Source organism: Corvus kubaryi, unplaced genomic scaffold, assembly GCF_017639235.1.
Source record: "Corvus kubaryi isolate FWS band 111438036 unplaced genomic scaffold, C.kubaryi_AGA036_p1.0 37945, whole genome shotgun sequence".
In the NCBI taxonomy this organism is placed as follows: Eukaryota; Metazoa; Chordata; class Aves; order Passeriformes; family Corvidae; genus Corvus; species Corvus kubaryi.
The window spans coordinates 15378-28784 of record NW_024581153.1 but is presented as its reverse complement, the minus strand read 5'-3'; the positions used below and the strand labels follow the sequence as shown (position 1 = coordinate 28784).

Sequence of the window (13407 nt, the reverse complement as noted above, 5' to 3'; positions counted from 1 at the left end):
AAATTCCTTCCTTCCGAATTCCTTCCTTCCTTCCTTCCGAATTCCTTTCGAATTCCTTCCTTCCTTCCGTCCTCCCTTCCTTCCTTCCTCCCTCCCTCCCTCCCTTCCTTTTTATTCCCCTTTTCCTCTCCCTCCATTCCCTTCTCTGCTGGTCGTAGCCGGTCCCGGCGCTGCAGCCCGTTCCGTACTCTCCAAGCTCCTGCCCCCAAGTCCTCTTGCCAGTCTCTCCACCCCAGCAGTACAACCTGGTACAAACCCCAGTTCCTCTTCTGCACTGTCTGTTGTGCTCTGTGCTGTGTTTGTGTTGTGTGAGCTTGTGCTGATCAGGTACGTCCCGGACACCCACCCCCTGGGGCTGGGATTCACGGAGCTCTGCGCTGCAGCGGGATGCCCGAGGCCACGGGAGCACTGCTGCTGGAGTGGAGCTCTTGGAAAGAGCCTGGGAAGAGCAAATTCCAAGCCCAGAGCTCCCCAGCCATGCCTGTGCTCAGTGCTGGGGTCTGGGGCCGCCCTGTGGGCTCAGCCAAGCCCCTGTGTTGTCTCCACCGGGATCTTTTGGGAATGGTGTGCCCCGTGGGACGTGGCCGCTGGGCTGGAGTCACCCCTGCCTGCGTGGGACCCCGCAGTGTCCCCCGTGTCTGCTGAGCGTTTGGCCCCCCCAGTTCGCATGTCCCCCTGTGCTGCTCTGGGGCTGTGGCTCATGTGTGGGGGCCTTTTTGGGGGAGCTGCTCCCAGAGCAGGGAGAAGGGGTCTGCATTTACCAGCAGAGCTGTGTCCTCCCTGCTGCTGTCCCACGTGCCACCCTCCTCCATCCTTCCCTTATCCCACTCCAGGCCGACGAGCTCAGCAGCCCCTTCGGGCAGATCAGCCTCAGCCGACAGGGCTCGACGGAAGCCCCAGATCCTTCCTCGGCGATGTTCCAGTCATCCCTCATCTCCCAGCACCCTCAGCAGACAGGATTCATCATGGCAACCCCTGGGCAACCCATCCCCACCTCCAGCTACTCCGCCTCGGGGCACACGGCCCCCACTCAGCAGGTGCTGCAGCCCCAGGGCTACATTCAGCCTCCCCAGCAAGTAAGGACACAAGGGGACATCCCCAGAGCTGCCAGGCCAGGGACTGCTGGGGAGTGGGTCCCTCTTTTTCTGCTGCTAGTTGGTGATGGATCCATCCACGGGGGTCCAGGCTCCAGGTCTCGTGCTCCCCTGCTAGGCACAGGATGATCCCCGTGTCCCTCTGAGCTCACGAGGCTCTTACCTGGGACCCCCAGGGCCACTCCTGGCTCTCAGCAGCGGGGGAGGGACAGTGGCCGGACTCAGGGCTGACACCTCTAAGCTCTCTTTGGGGTCCTGCAGGGCTTTGTGACCTCTAGGATTGTCCCCTGAGCTGTGAGGAGAGAGTTGTGCCTACTGTGCTCTTGCACTACTGTGCTGGGAAAGGCTTGGATGAGGAGGCTGGGAGGCGCGGGAAGGGGCTGCGGTTCCCCGAGGAGCCATCAGCTGGCCAGAGCCAAAGCCCTGGGTGGTTCCCTTCGGCAGAAGCCAGGCCAGGTGAGAGAGAAAACTGGTCCTGGGGGACCAGCTTTCTTGGTCCTGCCCCTTGCCATGTCCTCACCATGGTGTTTTCTTGCCCCCAATAGATTCAGGTTTCTTACTACCCCCCCGGGCAGTACCCGAACTCCAGCCAGCAATACCGACCCCTCAGTCACCCAGTGGCCTACAGCTCCCAGCACCCACAGCAACTCCCCCAGCAGTCCCAGCAGCCAGGTAAGGGGCTGGAAAGCGGGGATGGGGGCAGCTTTCCCTTTCTTGTTGCTTTTGTTGGCTCCAAAGATCTCCCGTGTGCTGTGTGGGGCCAGGTCACTCTTCCCTGTCTCCCACTCTTTGCTGGACCTGCCTCTTGGCTGGGAGGTTGGGATGCCTCCATTTGCAGAGGCTGTTGAGTCCTTCCCCTCCCTCTGCTCTCAGCTCACTGGAGGGGGGATGAGGTGGATTTAAGCCCCACTGAGGGGCTGCCAGGGGGATTTAAAGCCAGGAGCTTCCCTTGGGTGTGTTCACATCTGCTCTAAGGGAAGCCCTTTCCCCACTCTTTAGCAGGAGGTGGGAGCAGAGCAGGAATTGATTCCCTAAATCCTAAATCTGGGGCTGTTTCCTGTGTCCAACTGGGAAGCTGCTCCATCAAAACCTTGTTCTGGCAGGTTTACAGCCAATGATGTCCAACCAGCAGCAAACATACCAAGGTGTGATGGGGGTGCAGCAGGCGCAGCCCCCCGGGCTCCTCAACAGCCAGAGGAACAACATGGGGGGCCAGATGCAGAGCGTGATGGGGGTGCAGCAGGCGCAGCCCCCCGGGCTCCTCAGCAGCCAGAGGAGTGGGATGGGGAGCCAGATGCAAGGTCTGATGGTGCAGTACACGCCGCTGCCTTCGTACCAGGTGGGCATCTGCTGCTGCCCAGCGTGGGGTGCTGGGAGGGGGCCTCGGTTGTGCAGGATGTGCCCCGTTCCTGTGCCTAAGGGATGGAGCCCGAGGTGGGGATCTGCTCACAGGGCAGCTTGGGGAGGGCACATCCATGTGGGAATCCTTGGGATGGATCTGGAGCAGGGGGACCGGGAGAATCTCTGGGAGGGGCTGCCTGTGCCTGGGTGAGGTTGCTCTGGGCTGTAAGGAAAAACCACCTGGAATCTCTTCACCTTGGTTGTTCCCCCTGCTCTGTTACCTGTTACCTGCTGTTTTCCTCCCTGCCCAGGTTCCCATGGCCAGTGAGTCCCAGAACGTGGTCCAGCAGCCCTTCCAGCAGCCGGTGCTTGTGCCAGCCAGCCAGTCTGTGCAGGGGGGGCTCCAGGCTGGAGGGGTCCCCATCTACTACAGCGTTATCCCCACTGCCCAGCAGAACGGCACCAGGTGAAGCTCTGCCTGGGGGTTCTGGCCTGCCTGGGGGAGAAAGGGGTGCTGTGCCCACGGTGGGGGTTTTGGGGGTGTCCCATCAAGGCCAGGAGTCAGCCTTGATGATCCTTGTGGGTCCCTTCCAACCCGGGAGGTTCCATGATTGTGTTTGGTGATTCCATGATGATCCTGCTGTGAGCACACCCTGCTCCTGTGGCTGGAGGGGGCTGGGCGCCACAAGTGCTGCTCCTCCCTGACCTTGTCCATTCCTGGCTCCCTTAGTCAGGGCTTCCTGGCCACCAGCGTGTCAGGCTCCCATGTGCCCAGCCCTCTCCAGAGGCTCCCATGTGCCCAGCCGTCCCAGTAAAGAGGGAGCTGCGAATTACCTGCGCAGATGCCCCAGCTCTTCCTCCCCATCCTCACCTGAGCCCTCTGCCCCACAGCCCATCCGTGGGGTTCCTGCAGCCTCCTGGCTCTGAGCAGTACCAGATGCCGCAGTCCCCGGCGCCCTGCAGCCCCCCCCAGATGCAGCAGCAGTATTCAGGTACGAGGGGCCACGGGCAGGGCTGGCATCGACTGCACGGGTGGGATCAGCTTTTGGATCACGGCCAAATCTGGCAGCTTCTGTGCAAGGGGATTCCTTAGTCTGGGAATGATCAGGATGTGGCACTGGCTCGTGCCTGGCATCTCCCTGCCGTGGTGGGCAGGGGGGTGGAGGGAGCTGTGGATTGGCGAGAGCGGGAAGAACTGCGGATGGGGAGCCTCGGGATTCCTGCTCCCTGTCACGGCTGCTGGGAGCGAGCTGGGGCAGAAGCTGGACTGGGATGGTGGAGGTCTGTGCCTGGATCCGTGCTCAGAGCCTTTGCCTGGAGTTCTGTGGAGATGCTCAGAGCGGTCACTGAGCTGCCATCCATCAGCTTGACCCCTGTGCTCCCATTTCTCCTGAATTAATCATCATCACTCCCAGATGTAACCTTTGATATTAGAGAGGAATCCCCAGCAGCTCCTGGTAGGGTTTTTGCAGCTGGAGAAAGGCAGGAGTGGCAGAGGAGAGAGTCCAGAGCGGGATCGTAGGGAAGGGTGTGCAGTGGCAGGGCCGGGCAGGTGCCCCGTGTCCCACAGCAGCAGAGCCATCTGTGCCTGTGTCTGTCCCCAGGGGTGTCCCCGTCAGGCCCCGGTGTGGTGGTGATGCAGCTGAATGTCCCCAACGGCCCCCAGGCCCCCCAGAACCCCCCCCGTGGTGCAGTGGAGCCATTGTAAGTACTACAGCCTGGAGCAGCGGGGGCAGAAGCCAGGAGACCTCTACAACCCCGACACCAGTGCTCAGGTACTGGGGGGACTGGGAGGGGCGGGAAGGAGGCAGCTCAGCCTTCGGGGTGGGCTGGGTGAGGAGTGGGGGGTTACCCCATGGGGTCAAGGCAGGTGTGCGAGTGGTCACAAGCACTGGGGGTGTCTGACACTGTCCCTCCCCCAGGCCAGCACCCAGCTGAACAGCCCCATCACATCCCCCACCCAGTCCCCGACGCCGTCGCCCGTCACCAACCTCAACAGCGTGTGCACGGGGCTGAGCCCCCTCCCCGTCCTCACACAGTTCCCCCGGCCCATGGGCCCGGCACAAGGTAAGGGGGAGGTGTGTGGGGCCAGCTCGGGGCTGGGAATGCTGCGGCATTTCCCGGGATCCCACAAACTCGGGCTCCTTGTGCAGGTGACGGGCGGTACTCGCTGCTGGGCCAGGCGCTGCAGTACAACCTGTCCCTGTGTCCCCCGCCGCTGCTCCACAACCAGCCCAGCTACACAGGACACCAGGTACAGTCGGGCCAGGCCGTCCTTTCCTGGCCCTTCTGTGGCTCTGTGAAGCCACAGTGTCCCCTGAGGTGACAGGGTGCCCTTTTTATCCTTCAAGGGGCAGACCGGAATGAAGCACGGAAACCGGAGCAAGAGACAGGCCCTAAAGTCAGCGTCCACCGACCTGGGGACAAGTGACGTAGGCAAGTGACCCCCTCGAGCCCCTTTGCCCTCTGATGTCCCCACATACGGATGTTGGAGACTCCAGGTGCCATCCTTGCCCAAGCCAGCATCCCACAGGACCCCGTGCTGGTTTTGGACAGTGGCTCCTGCCAGTCCTTCCTCCCCACACCCACAAACACCCCCCAGTCCAGGTGAGCCCAGGCTGGGGGTGCAGCAGATCCAGCCCCAGCCCGCTGTGCCCCGAGGGAGGTGGGAGAACAGGGAGTAAAACCTCTGGAGGAAAAGGACACCTGGGTCCTGTTCCTGCCTCTCAGAGGGTGGAAATGACGGAGCAGGTGGAGCTGGCAGAACTGGGATTTTATTCCTCTTTATCAGCAGAAAGTGAGTGTCCAGACACTGAGATCTCATTTCCCACCGTTGCTTTCCCAAGTCACTCTTCCCATCCATGTTTCCCTTTCCCATGGGGCCCGCAGCTTCAGAGCCTCCTCTTTGGGATTTGGGATGTCCCGGCGTGGCTGTGAGGGCTGAGGGTCCCAGTGAGTCGTTTCTCTCTGAAGGACGCCCCATGCCCGGGGTGTCTCCGCTGGGTCCTCGGGGAGGGAGGGACCCACAGCTTGGATGGAGCAGCTCTCACTGACCCTCTGGAGGCCTCAGGCATGTCCCCCATGTCACCTCCGTGTCACCACCAGCAGCTGCTTGCAGGGGCCCTTTAAGAGCTGCCTACCCCCCTCCTGCCCTGGCATGGTCCGTACGTGCCACGTTAATATTAGCAAAGAATCCCTTCAGCAGCTCTGCTAAGCCCAGGGCCAGGGCTGGAGCCAGGAGCTGCAGAGGGATTTGGGTACCACCAGGGAGGGTCCAGGAGCTGCAGAAGGGTTTGAGGATTGCTGGGCAGGGGCTGGAGCTGCAGAGGGATTTGGGTACCATTGGGGCAGGGGCAGAGGTCAGAGCTAGAAGCTGCCAGAGGGGTTTAGGTACCATCAGGGAGGGCCCAGGAGCTGCAGAGGGATTTGGGGACCACCAGCAGGGCACACTCAGTGCCACCACCCTCCATGGGTGCAGCCATTCTCCCTCCCAGGGTCAGGGTGGGAGCGTGGGGTTGGCTCCCAGTCCTGATACGGGAGGTTTGGGATAGAAAGGCAGGGCCCCTGGGAAAGCCTGAACTGCCCAGCTGTCCTAAGGACACCAGGAGTGTCCCCATAGCCCTGGGACACTGGGAAATACCCACATCTCCTCCTGGAGCAGAACCAGAGCATGGGCACGAGAAGGGATTGGGATGGGGCATTCCAGGGAGCAGGTAGGGATGCTTTGGAGGGGAAGTGACTGGCTTAAAAAAAATCGATTCCTGCTGCGGGGGCAGCTTGGCACTGCGTGGCATTGCTGTGCCCAGGAGAGGTGGGTGCTCCAGCCTGGGGCCGGGGTGGCTCCTGGGCCACCAGGACCTGGCCAGTGACACGAGGCTCCTTCCCCGCAGTGCTGGGCCGGGTGCTGGAGGTGACGGACCTGCCCGAGGGCATCACACGGACAGAGGCCGACAAGCTCTTCACGCAGCTCGCCATGGCCGGTGCCAAAATCCAGTGGCTCAAAGAGACTCAGGGGCGCCGCGGGGACGGAGGCGGCGGGGACAACAGCGGGACTCCGGAGAACGGCAGGCACAGTGACCTCGCTGCCTTATACACCATCGTGGCCGTGTTCCCCAGCCCTCTGGCTGCCCAAAACGCCTCCCTCCGCCTCAACAACTCCCTCAGCCGCTTCAAGCTGCGCGTGGCCAAAAAGAACTACGACCTGCGGGTGCTGGAGCGGGCAAGCTCCCAGTAGGGCTCCCGCGGGCACCGGGCACTCCCCTGGGCCTCTTCTCCTCCCACCCTCCCTTCCTCTCGCCCTCCTTCCTTGATATATTTATATGAACATAATTAAGAGACAAGAAGTTGATTTTTTTTTTTTTTTTTAATTATTATTATTTTTGGAGTGACGCCCGTGCCCGCCCCCCTCCCCTGTGTCTATGGTTTTGTTTAAGCACTGTGTTGGACCGCACATACAGGTGTTGATTGGTATGTTCACTGCACATTTTATTTAATCGGATTATTATTTTGCGGGGGGGTATTTTTGGTTTTATTTTATTTGGGGGGTTGTTTTTAAATTAAAAAAAAAAAAAAGGAAAATTGTCCCATCACTCGAATGTAACTTTCCGTTCTCTGCCAGTGCCAGGGCTGGGGGCTCTGTGCTGCCTCAGGGGGGTGAGGGGACAGCAGAAGGGACACTGGCAGGGGGATGGTCCTGCCCAGTGCTGCCCTCCAGCTTGGCATGTCCAAGGGCTGTGAGCCCGTGGTGTGCCGAAGTGCGGAACCCAGGCTGGGATCAGAGCATCTGGATTGGGGCTGAACTCCCCTGAGAGATGTCCATGACCCCATCCAGCTGTGGAGTTTCAGGGCAGGAATGAGGCCAGGAGTGGCCCCAGCTGTGTGCCCTGCCAGGAAGCATCAAATCCCTGCTGACAGGAGCAGCACCTGGAGCTGGTGGGTGCAGGTGGGGACAGGATTTGGGCTGGCACAGCCAGAGCCTCTGGCAGGAGCAGGATGCTCCCAACCTTCCTGGGCAGGTACAGCCGGACAGGTAAGAGCTGCCAGGAAGGGGGGGGGGCTCCAACCCCAGGCTTGTGCCAGCTCCCACCTCACTGCCACCCACAGCCAGGCAGGGACCCGAGGGACCCCGAGGTGCCCGTGAACTCCAGGGTCCTGTTCCTGTCACAGGCAGCCCGGCAGCAGTGGGATCCCAGCTCCCGCCATCCCAGCAGAGCCTGGAGCAGCAGGATTTGGTGCCAGAGGGTGCGAGGCAGCCACTCCTACCCCATGAGAGACCCCACTGCTGCCCCTCTGCCCGGTGACCCCCCAGCCTCGGGGGCCTCCAACGCACGAGTGGAGACACCGAGGCTGGAGCCTTTGGTGTACCCAGCCCCTGGAACCCTCCGTGTGCCCGATTCCCGGAGCCCTCGCTGTGCCCGGTTCCTTCTCCGTCCCATGCCAGGCTGGGGGGGCCCCTGGCACGCCCAGCAACCACCAACGCAAATAGCCGGTGGCTCCTCCGCCCGCTCCCTCCCGGCGCACGCTGGGGCTCCAATTTCCCGGCGTCAGCCCCCGCCACCGCTCAGCTGTCGTCCTGCTCTGCCCTGTCACTCCGCTCGCCACGGGACCGGGCCGGCTGCCGCCCTCCCCGCGCGCCGGGCACGGGGGGCTGGGGGCTCTGCAGCCACCGGGGCCCCGGCACCGCCCGCCCTTCGGGGGGTTCTCCAGCGCAGGGCGAGAACTCCAAGCACAGGGTGAGTGTCCCCGTGTGTGGCCCCCCTCGCCGTGGCCGTGCCCACCCTGGGTCCCCCCCGCTGCTGCAGGGCCTCGGGGTGCCCCACGCCCGCAGCGCCCCTCGCCCCAGCGCTCCCCAGTTCCGTTGCTGCTTCCCGATGGTTTTCCTGGCAGGTTTCCATGGGGCTGGAGGGGCTTGGGGGGTGGGTATCACCAAAAACAGCGAGGTCTGGGTGGAAGCACTGCAGGGAGGGTTGGCAAAGGTGGCATCGGGATGGCTTTGGGGCATGTGGGAGCAGCTCCTGCCCCGGTGGCAGCCGAAAGCCGGATGATGCCCATCAGTGTCCCCCGTTGTGCTCATCTGAGGCACCGTTTGCGGTTTCACGGTGAGATGGGGATGTCCAGGCCGAGGTGGGCACGTGCAGGTGGCCCAGGGGCTGGCTCACAGCACTTGGCACCGCGTCCCCGAGTCAGCGGATGTGCCACGCTCTGGGCTGGGCACCGGCCTCCTCCAGCCTGGCCCTGGGGCTCTCCTGGACAGAACCAGCCCTGGCCGGGGCAGGGGCTGCGGGAGGGGCGGTGGGAGTGACCCCGGGGTTTCCCCTGGCAGAACCAGCCCTCGCCAGGACAGCGGCTGCGGGACGGGCAGGGGAAGGGGAAGGGGAGGCACTGCCCACCCAGCAGGGTCTGACCGCTTCAGCCCCTGCCGGGCTCCTGCAGCTGGACCTGCCCCCGCCGACGCCATCTGTGTCTCTTCCCCTCGCAGCATGACGGAGAAGGAGGTGCCAGAGCCACCAGCTTCACCTGCTTCAGGTGGGAAACCCAAGAGCCGGGTAAGTGGGTGTCCACAGGGCAGTTTGGATGAGTGGGGAAGCCCCCTCTCTATCATCATCCTGCCGCAGCCGCAGGAGGCTTTGGGGGCCGGGGGTGCTTGGTGGGACCCCGATCCAGCCGGCTGCTGGGTGGGCATTTCCCAGCTTGGCATTTCCCTGGCGTGCCCACATCTATGAGGTGCCCAGGAGCCACAGTTTTCCCTTTAGTGGGGACTTCACGGGACTGGGAGGAGGGTCGCCGTCCTCAGAGCATTCCTGGGGTCTCCTCCCGCTGTGGAGGGGGGGCTCTGGGTCGAGGCACTGGGGTGAGGAGCCAGGCACGGGGTCTCTGCCCTCCTGCCTTCCCCACACCGCCGCGCACCATCCGTCCTCTCCATCCCAGCAGCTGCAGAAGCTGAAGCAACTTTTCCAGCGAAAACCCAAGGAGGAGCCGGAGCCGGCGCTGGAGCCGCAACCCAACGGGGAGCTGGTCAGCCCCTCGGGGGGACCCATCTACTACATCTATGAGGATGACGAAGAGGAGGAAGAGGAGGAGGAGCCCGAACCCCCTCCCGAACCCGAGAAACTTGTCAATGACAAACCCCACAAGTTCAAAGATCATTACTTCAAAAAGCCCAAATTCTGCGATGTTTGTGCCCGCATGATCGTCCGTGAGTCCTGAGGGGGCTGGGGGCCATGGGCAGGACCAGGGGCCGCGGGAAGGGCTGAGGCTGGGGGCCAAGGCTGCCCAGGGCTCTGTCCCGGCCGTTTCACAGCTGCAGTGTCACATTCCCTCTCCTTTCCACCCCCACCCCCCCCCCCCGCCAGTCAACAACAAATTTGGCCTGAGGTGCAAGAACTGCAAGACCAACATCCATCACCACTGCCAGTCCTACGTGGAAATGCAGCGTTGCTTCGGCAAGATCGTGAGTGTCACCCCCCCGCCTCCAGCCCCCGGCTCGGGCACCTCCGGGAGCGGCCACCTCGGCCCCCGCGGGCAGGACAAAGGTGCCACCACCCCTGTCATTTCCTGGCTCAGAGGGGGACCCCGGCATCCCTTTTACGGGGTCCCCGAGCTCTGACAGATGGCCCATGGGTCCGGGTGGGTGGCTGATGCTGCGACCCCCCCTCTCTCCTCGCAGCCCCCCGGGTTCCGCCGGGCGTACAGCTCCCCCCTCTACAGCGACCAGCAGTACGCCGGCACCAAGGACCAGCTCTGTGAGTCCCCGTGCTGGGGCGCCCCGTCCCCTTGGTACCCACCCCGGAGTGCCCCATCCCCTCGTGTCCCATCCCTGACCCCCCCCTCACCATTCCCGTGCCCCCCCCCGCAAACAGGAGCGACCCCGTGTTCGAGACGCTGCGGACGGGCGTCATCATGGCCAACAAGGAGCGCAAAAAGGGGCAGGAAGACAAGAAGAACGTGAGTGTGGGGTCGGGCCCTCCCCAAATTCCAGCGGGTGCGGTGCCAGCACCCCACTGCCCCCCAGGCCCCCCATGCTGCACTCCCTGAGAGCTCTCTGTGCCTTCCAGCCCTTGGCTGCGATGATGGACGAGGAGTCGGAGGCCACGAAGCCGGTGGGGAGCAAAGCCGAGGGTGGTGAGCATGGGGCCGAGGGTTGGGGGCTGAGCCCATGGGACAGGGAGGGAGCCCCTGGCTGATCTTGAGGGGGTCAGCAGGGTGGGTGTGCCCTGCAGAAAGAGGGTCCCCGGTTCAGGTCCCCACCCTGGGGCTCTTGCTGCATCCCCACGTTGGCTGAGGAGACTCTCGGGAGGCACCACCAGGAGAGGTGTGACCTCCTCCTCCCGTTCCCAGGTGCCTCTGAAGGGGACAAGAAGGCTGAGAAGAGCCCAACAGATGACAAGGTACCCCTCATCCTTGCCCTGCACCCCAAAACTATGGACAGAGCCTGTGGGATCTCCCTGCTGGGATCCTCGGGGCTGCCTGCAGCCCCTGGGACTGCAAACCCCACTGTGTCCCCCCAGAGCAAGAAGCCACAGCCAGGGGCGTTCCTGCAGTCCCACTATTTCGTGGCACTTTATCGCTTCAAAGCCCTGGAGAAGGACGACCTGGACTTCCCGTGAGTTCCCAGCCTTGTCCCGGGCTCTTTCCCAACGCTTTTGGTGTTTGGCTCGATGTGGTTCTGTGGATTTCCCAAGGCTGAGCTGCTCCATGCAGGACCTGCCTGTCCCTGAGCTCATGGGCTGTGCGTGTCCCCTGCCAGATACGGGGCTCGAGGAGCTGGTTCTGCAGGAAAAGCGGTTTTCCTTGGGGTCTCCCACGGCCGGGGGTCCTGCCCCCCCTCAGAGAGCCCTTCCTTCCCTTCCAGGCCGGGGGAGAAGATCACGGTGGTCGATGACTCCAACGAGGAGTGGTGGCGGGTGAGGCTGGTGTGCGGCGGGAGGAAGAGCTCGGCTGGGAAAGGGGGGACACCCGAACCTGCTGTCAACTCCCAGCCTGGCAGGGGGTGATCTGAGACCCCTGGATTGGCTCCGACCCCTCCTTGCACTCCCCCACTTCCTCCTTCCAGGGAAAGATCGGTGAGAAAATCGGGTATTTCCCCCCCCAACTTCATCATCCGGGTGCGGGCGGGCGAGCGGGTGCACAAGGTGACGCGTTCCTTCGTGGGCAACCGGGAGATCGGGCAGATCACGCTCAAGAAGGATCAGGTGAGACGGGACCTCCCCCCCCCCAATCACCACCCGGGGACCCCCAGCCCCTCTCCAAGCCCCCCATCACGGCTGCACCCCACAACCAACATCACCCTCCCCCCCCCCCACCCCCCCCCCCCCCCCCCCTTGGGTGAGACCTGCTCTGCCCCGACCCCTCCACACCTGGGGTTCCCCCCGCTCTGGGGGGTCCCGGGGGTCTCACCCGACCCCCTCTCGCCTGCAGATCGTGGTGCAGAAGGGGGAGGAGGTGAACGGTTACGTCAAAGTCTTCACCGGCCGCAAAGTGGGGCTGTTCCCTGTGGACTTCCTGGAGGAGATCTGAGGGGGGCTGCGAGGGGGGGACCCCCGGGATGGGGACAGAGACACCCCTGGGATGGGGGCGGTGAGACGCTGGCTGTGGGGTGGGGATGGGGACAGGGACGGAGAGAACGGCTGCAGAGCAGGGATGGGGACAGGGGACCCTCGGGATGGGGAATGGAAGGACCCCGGGATTGGGATGGGGAGCCCTGGCTGCGGGACAGGTATGGGGTCAGGGAAGGGCACCCCCATTCCTGCTGCCTCCAGCAATGGGGTTCCTGGGGCAGCTGTCCCCCCCCAGGACCGGGGCAGGATGGGGGGACAGGAGGTGCCTCAGGGGCTGTCCCCCCGCGGGAGGTTTTGGTGCCTCCAGAGACACTGGATGCAAGCAGGGGGCACCCCCAGACTCGCTGTGGAGACCCCCCCGACTGAGTGGGGGGACACCGGGTGCCGTGGGGAGGGTCGGGGGGGGGTCCTGCCCCGCTGCTCCCGGGTTTTGGCAATACATGGCTGCGCCCACCCCCCGCTCTCCAGCGTGGATTTAATGGGGGAAGGGGGGGGGCACTGTGGGGGTGCGGGTGGTCCCCGCTCTGGGGGGCACTGGGGGGTCCTGGGGGGGTCACTGTGGGGGCATCGATGACCCCTTGGGAGGTGCCACTGTTGGGGTGCCAGTGCTCGCCGCTGGGGGGGGCCACTGGGAGGGTGGCGGTGGGGGGGTGTCACTGGTCACTGTGGGGGTGCCGGCGGCCCCTGATGGAGGGGTCACTGGTCACAGGGAGAGTGGCGGTGGCCCCTTTGGGAGGGGGGGTGTCACTGGTCACTATGGGACTGCCGGTACCCCCAGCGGGGGCTCAGCCGGGCACGGGTGGTGGGAGGGGATAGGGCGGCACCGGGACCCCCCCGCCCCGTCCCCCGGGGGGCGGGCGCTGGCGCGGGGCCCGGCGAGGCCCGAATAGGGGCGGCGGGGGACAGGTGACGGTGCCGGGGACAGGACGAGACCTTGGAGCGCGGCGGGGGCGGGCGCCGAGCCAGGAACAGGTGCCCGGGCCCCGGAGCGGGGGCTGCGCCCCGTGACGTCACGGGACAGTGACGTCAGCGGTAACCACGGCGACGGGCAGGCGGGGTGGGCGGGGCCTGTGGAGTGGGTGTGGCCGGGCTTCCCCGGCTCCGCCGCGAGGGGGCGCTGCCGACTCGCCGCGCGGCACCGCTGTATGCAAAGATATGCAAATTAGGCGGGGAGGCTGCGGCGCCCCCTGGCGGGCGGCTGTTGGGGCAGCCCCCACCCCCCCCCCCCCCCGGACCCGGGGGGGGGTTTTGGGGGGGGGGGGGGGGGCACTGCCCCAGGGGGAGTGTCCGTGTTCCCCCCCGCTCCGTGGGGCCGGGCCAGGGCTGCTGAGGGGGTTCCGGGGGTACAGGGAACCCACGCTGGGGGTCTCCCCCCATTCCCAGCATCCCAAGGAGATGCTGGTCCAGGAATGATG

At 64.4% G+C, this 13407-nt stretch overlaps 2 protein-coding genes across 2 annotated transcripts in view; both read left to right on the top strand.

Moving 5' to 3' along the window:
• The window catches only part of LOC121672113 (R3H domain-containing protein 2-like), a 15806-nt gene extending 9042 nt beyond the window's left edge, over nt 1-6764 (top strand). Inside the window, 12 exon segments of the mRNA XM_042044633.1 lie at nt 159-248; nt 834-1076; nt 1640-1766; nt 2198-2433; nt 2747-2901; nt 3327-3427; nt 4040-4113; nt 4115-4210; nt 4358-4502; nt 4589-4689; nt 4787-4871; nt 6326-6764. Coding sequence (XP_041900567.1) covers nt 159-248; nt 834-1076; nt 1640-1766; nt 2198-2433; nt 2747-2901; nt 3327-3427; nt 4040-4113; nt 4115-4210; nt 4358-4502; nt 4589-4689; nt 4787-4871; nt 6326-6669 — 1797 coding nt within the window. The 3' untranslated portion in view covers nt 6670-6764.
• Nucleotides 6765-6998: 234 nt separating this feature from the next.
• Nucleotides 6999-12012, top strand: LOC121672115 (SH3 and cysteine-rich domain-containing protein 3-like). Its single transcript, XM_042044634.1, is given in 13 exon segments — nt 6999-8167; nt 8914-8980; nt 9363-9630; nt 9788-9885; nt 10102-10177; nt 10288-10379; nt 10490-10556; nt 10773-10822; nt 10943-11037; nt 11287-11338; nt 11488-11517; nt 11519-11626; nt 11853-12012. Coding segments are annotated over 13 exon segments (1842 nt in total). The 5' UTR covers nt 6999-7427; the 3' UTR covers nt 11952-12012.
• Nucleotides 12013-13407: the final 1395 nt, after the last annotated feature.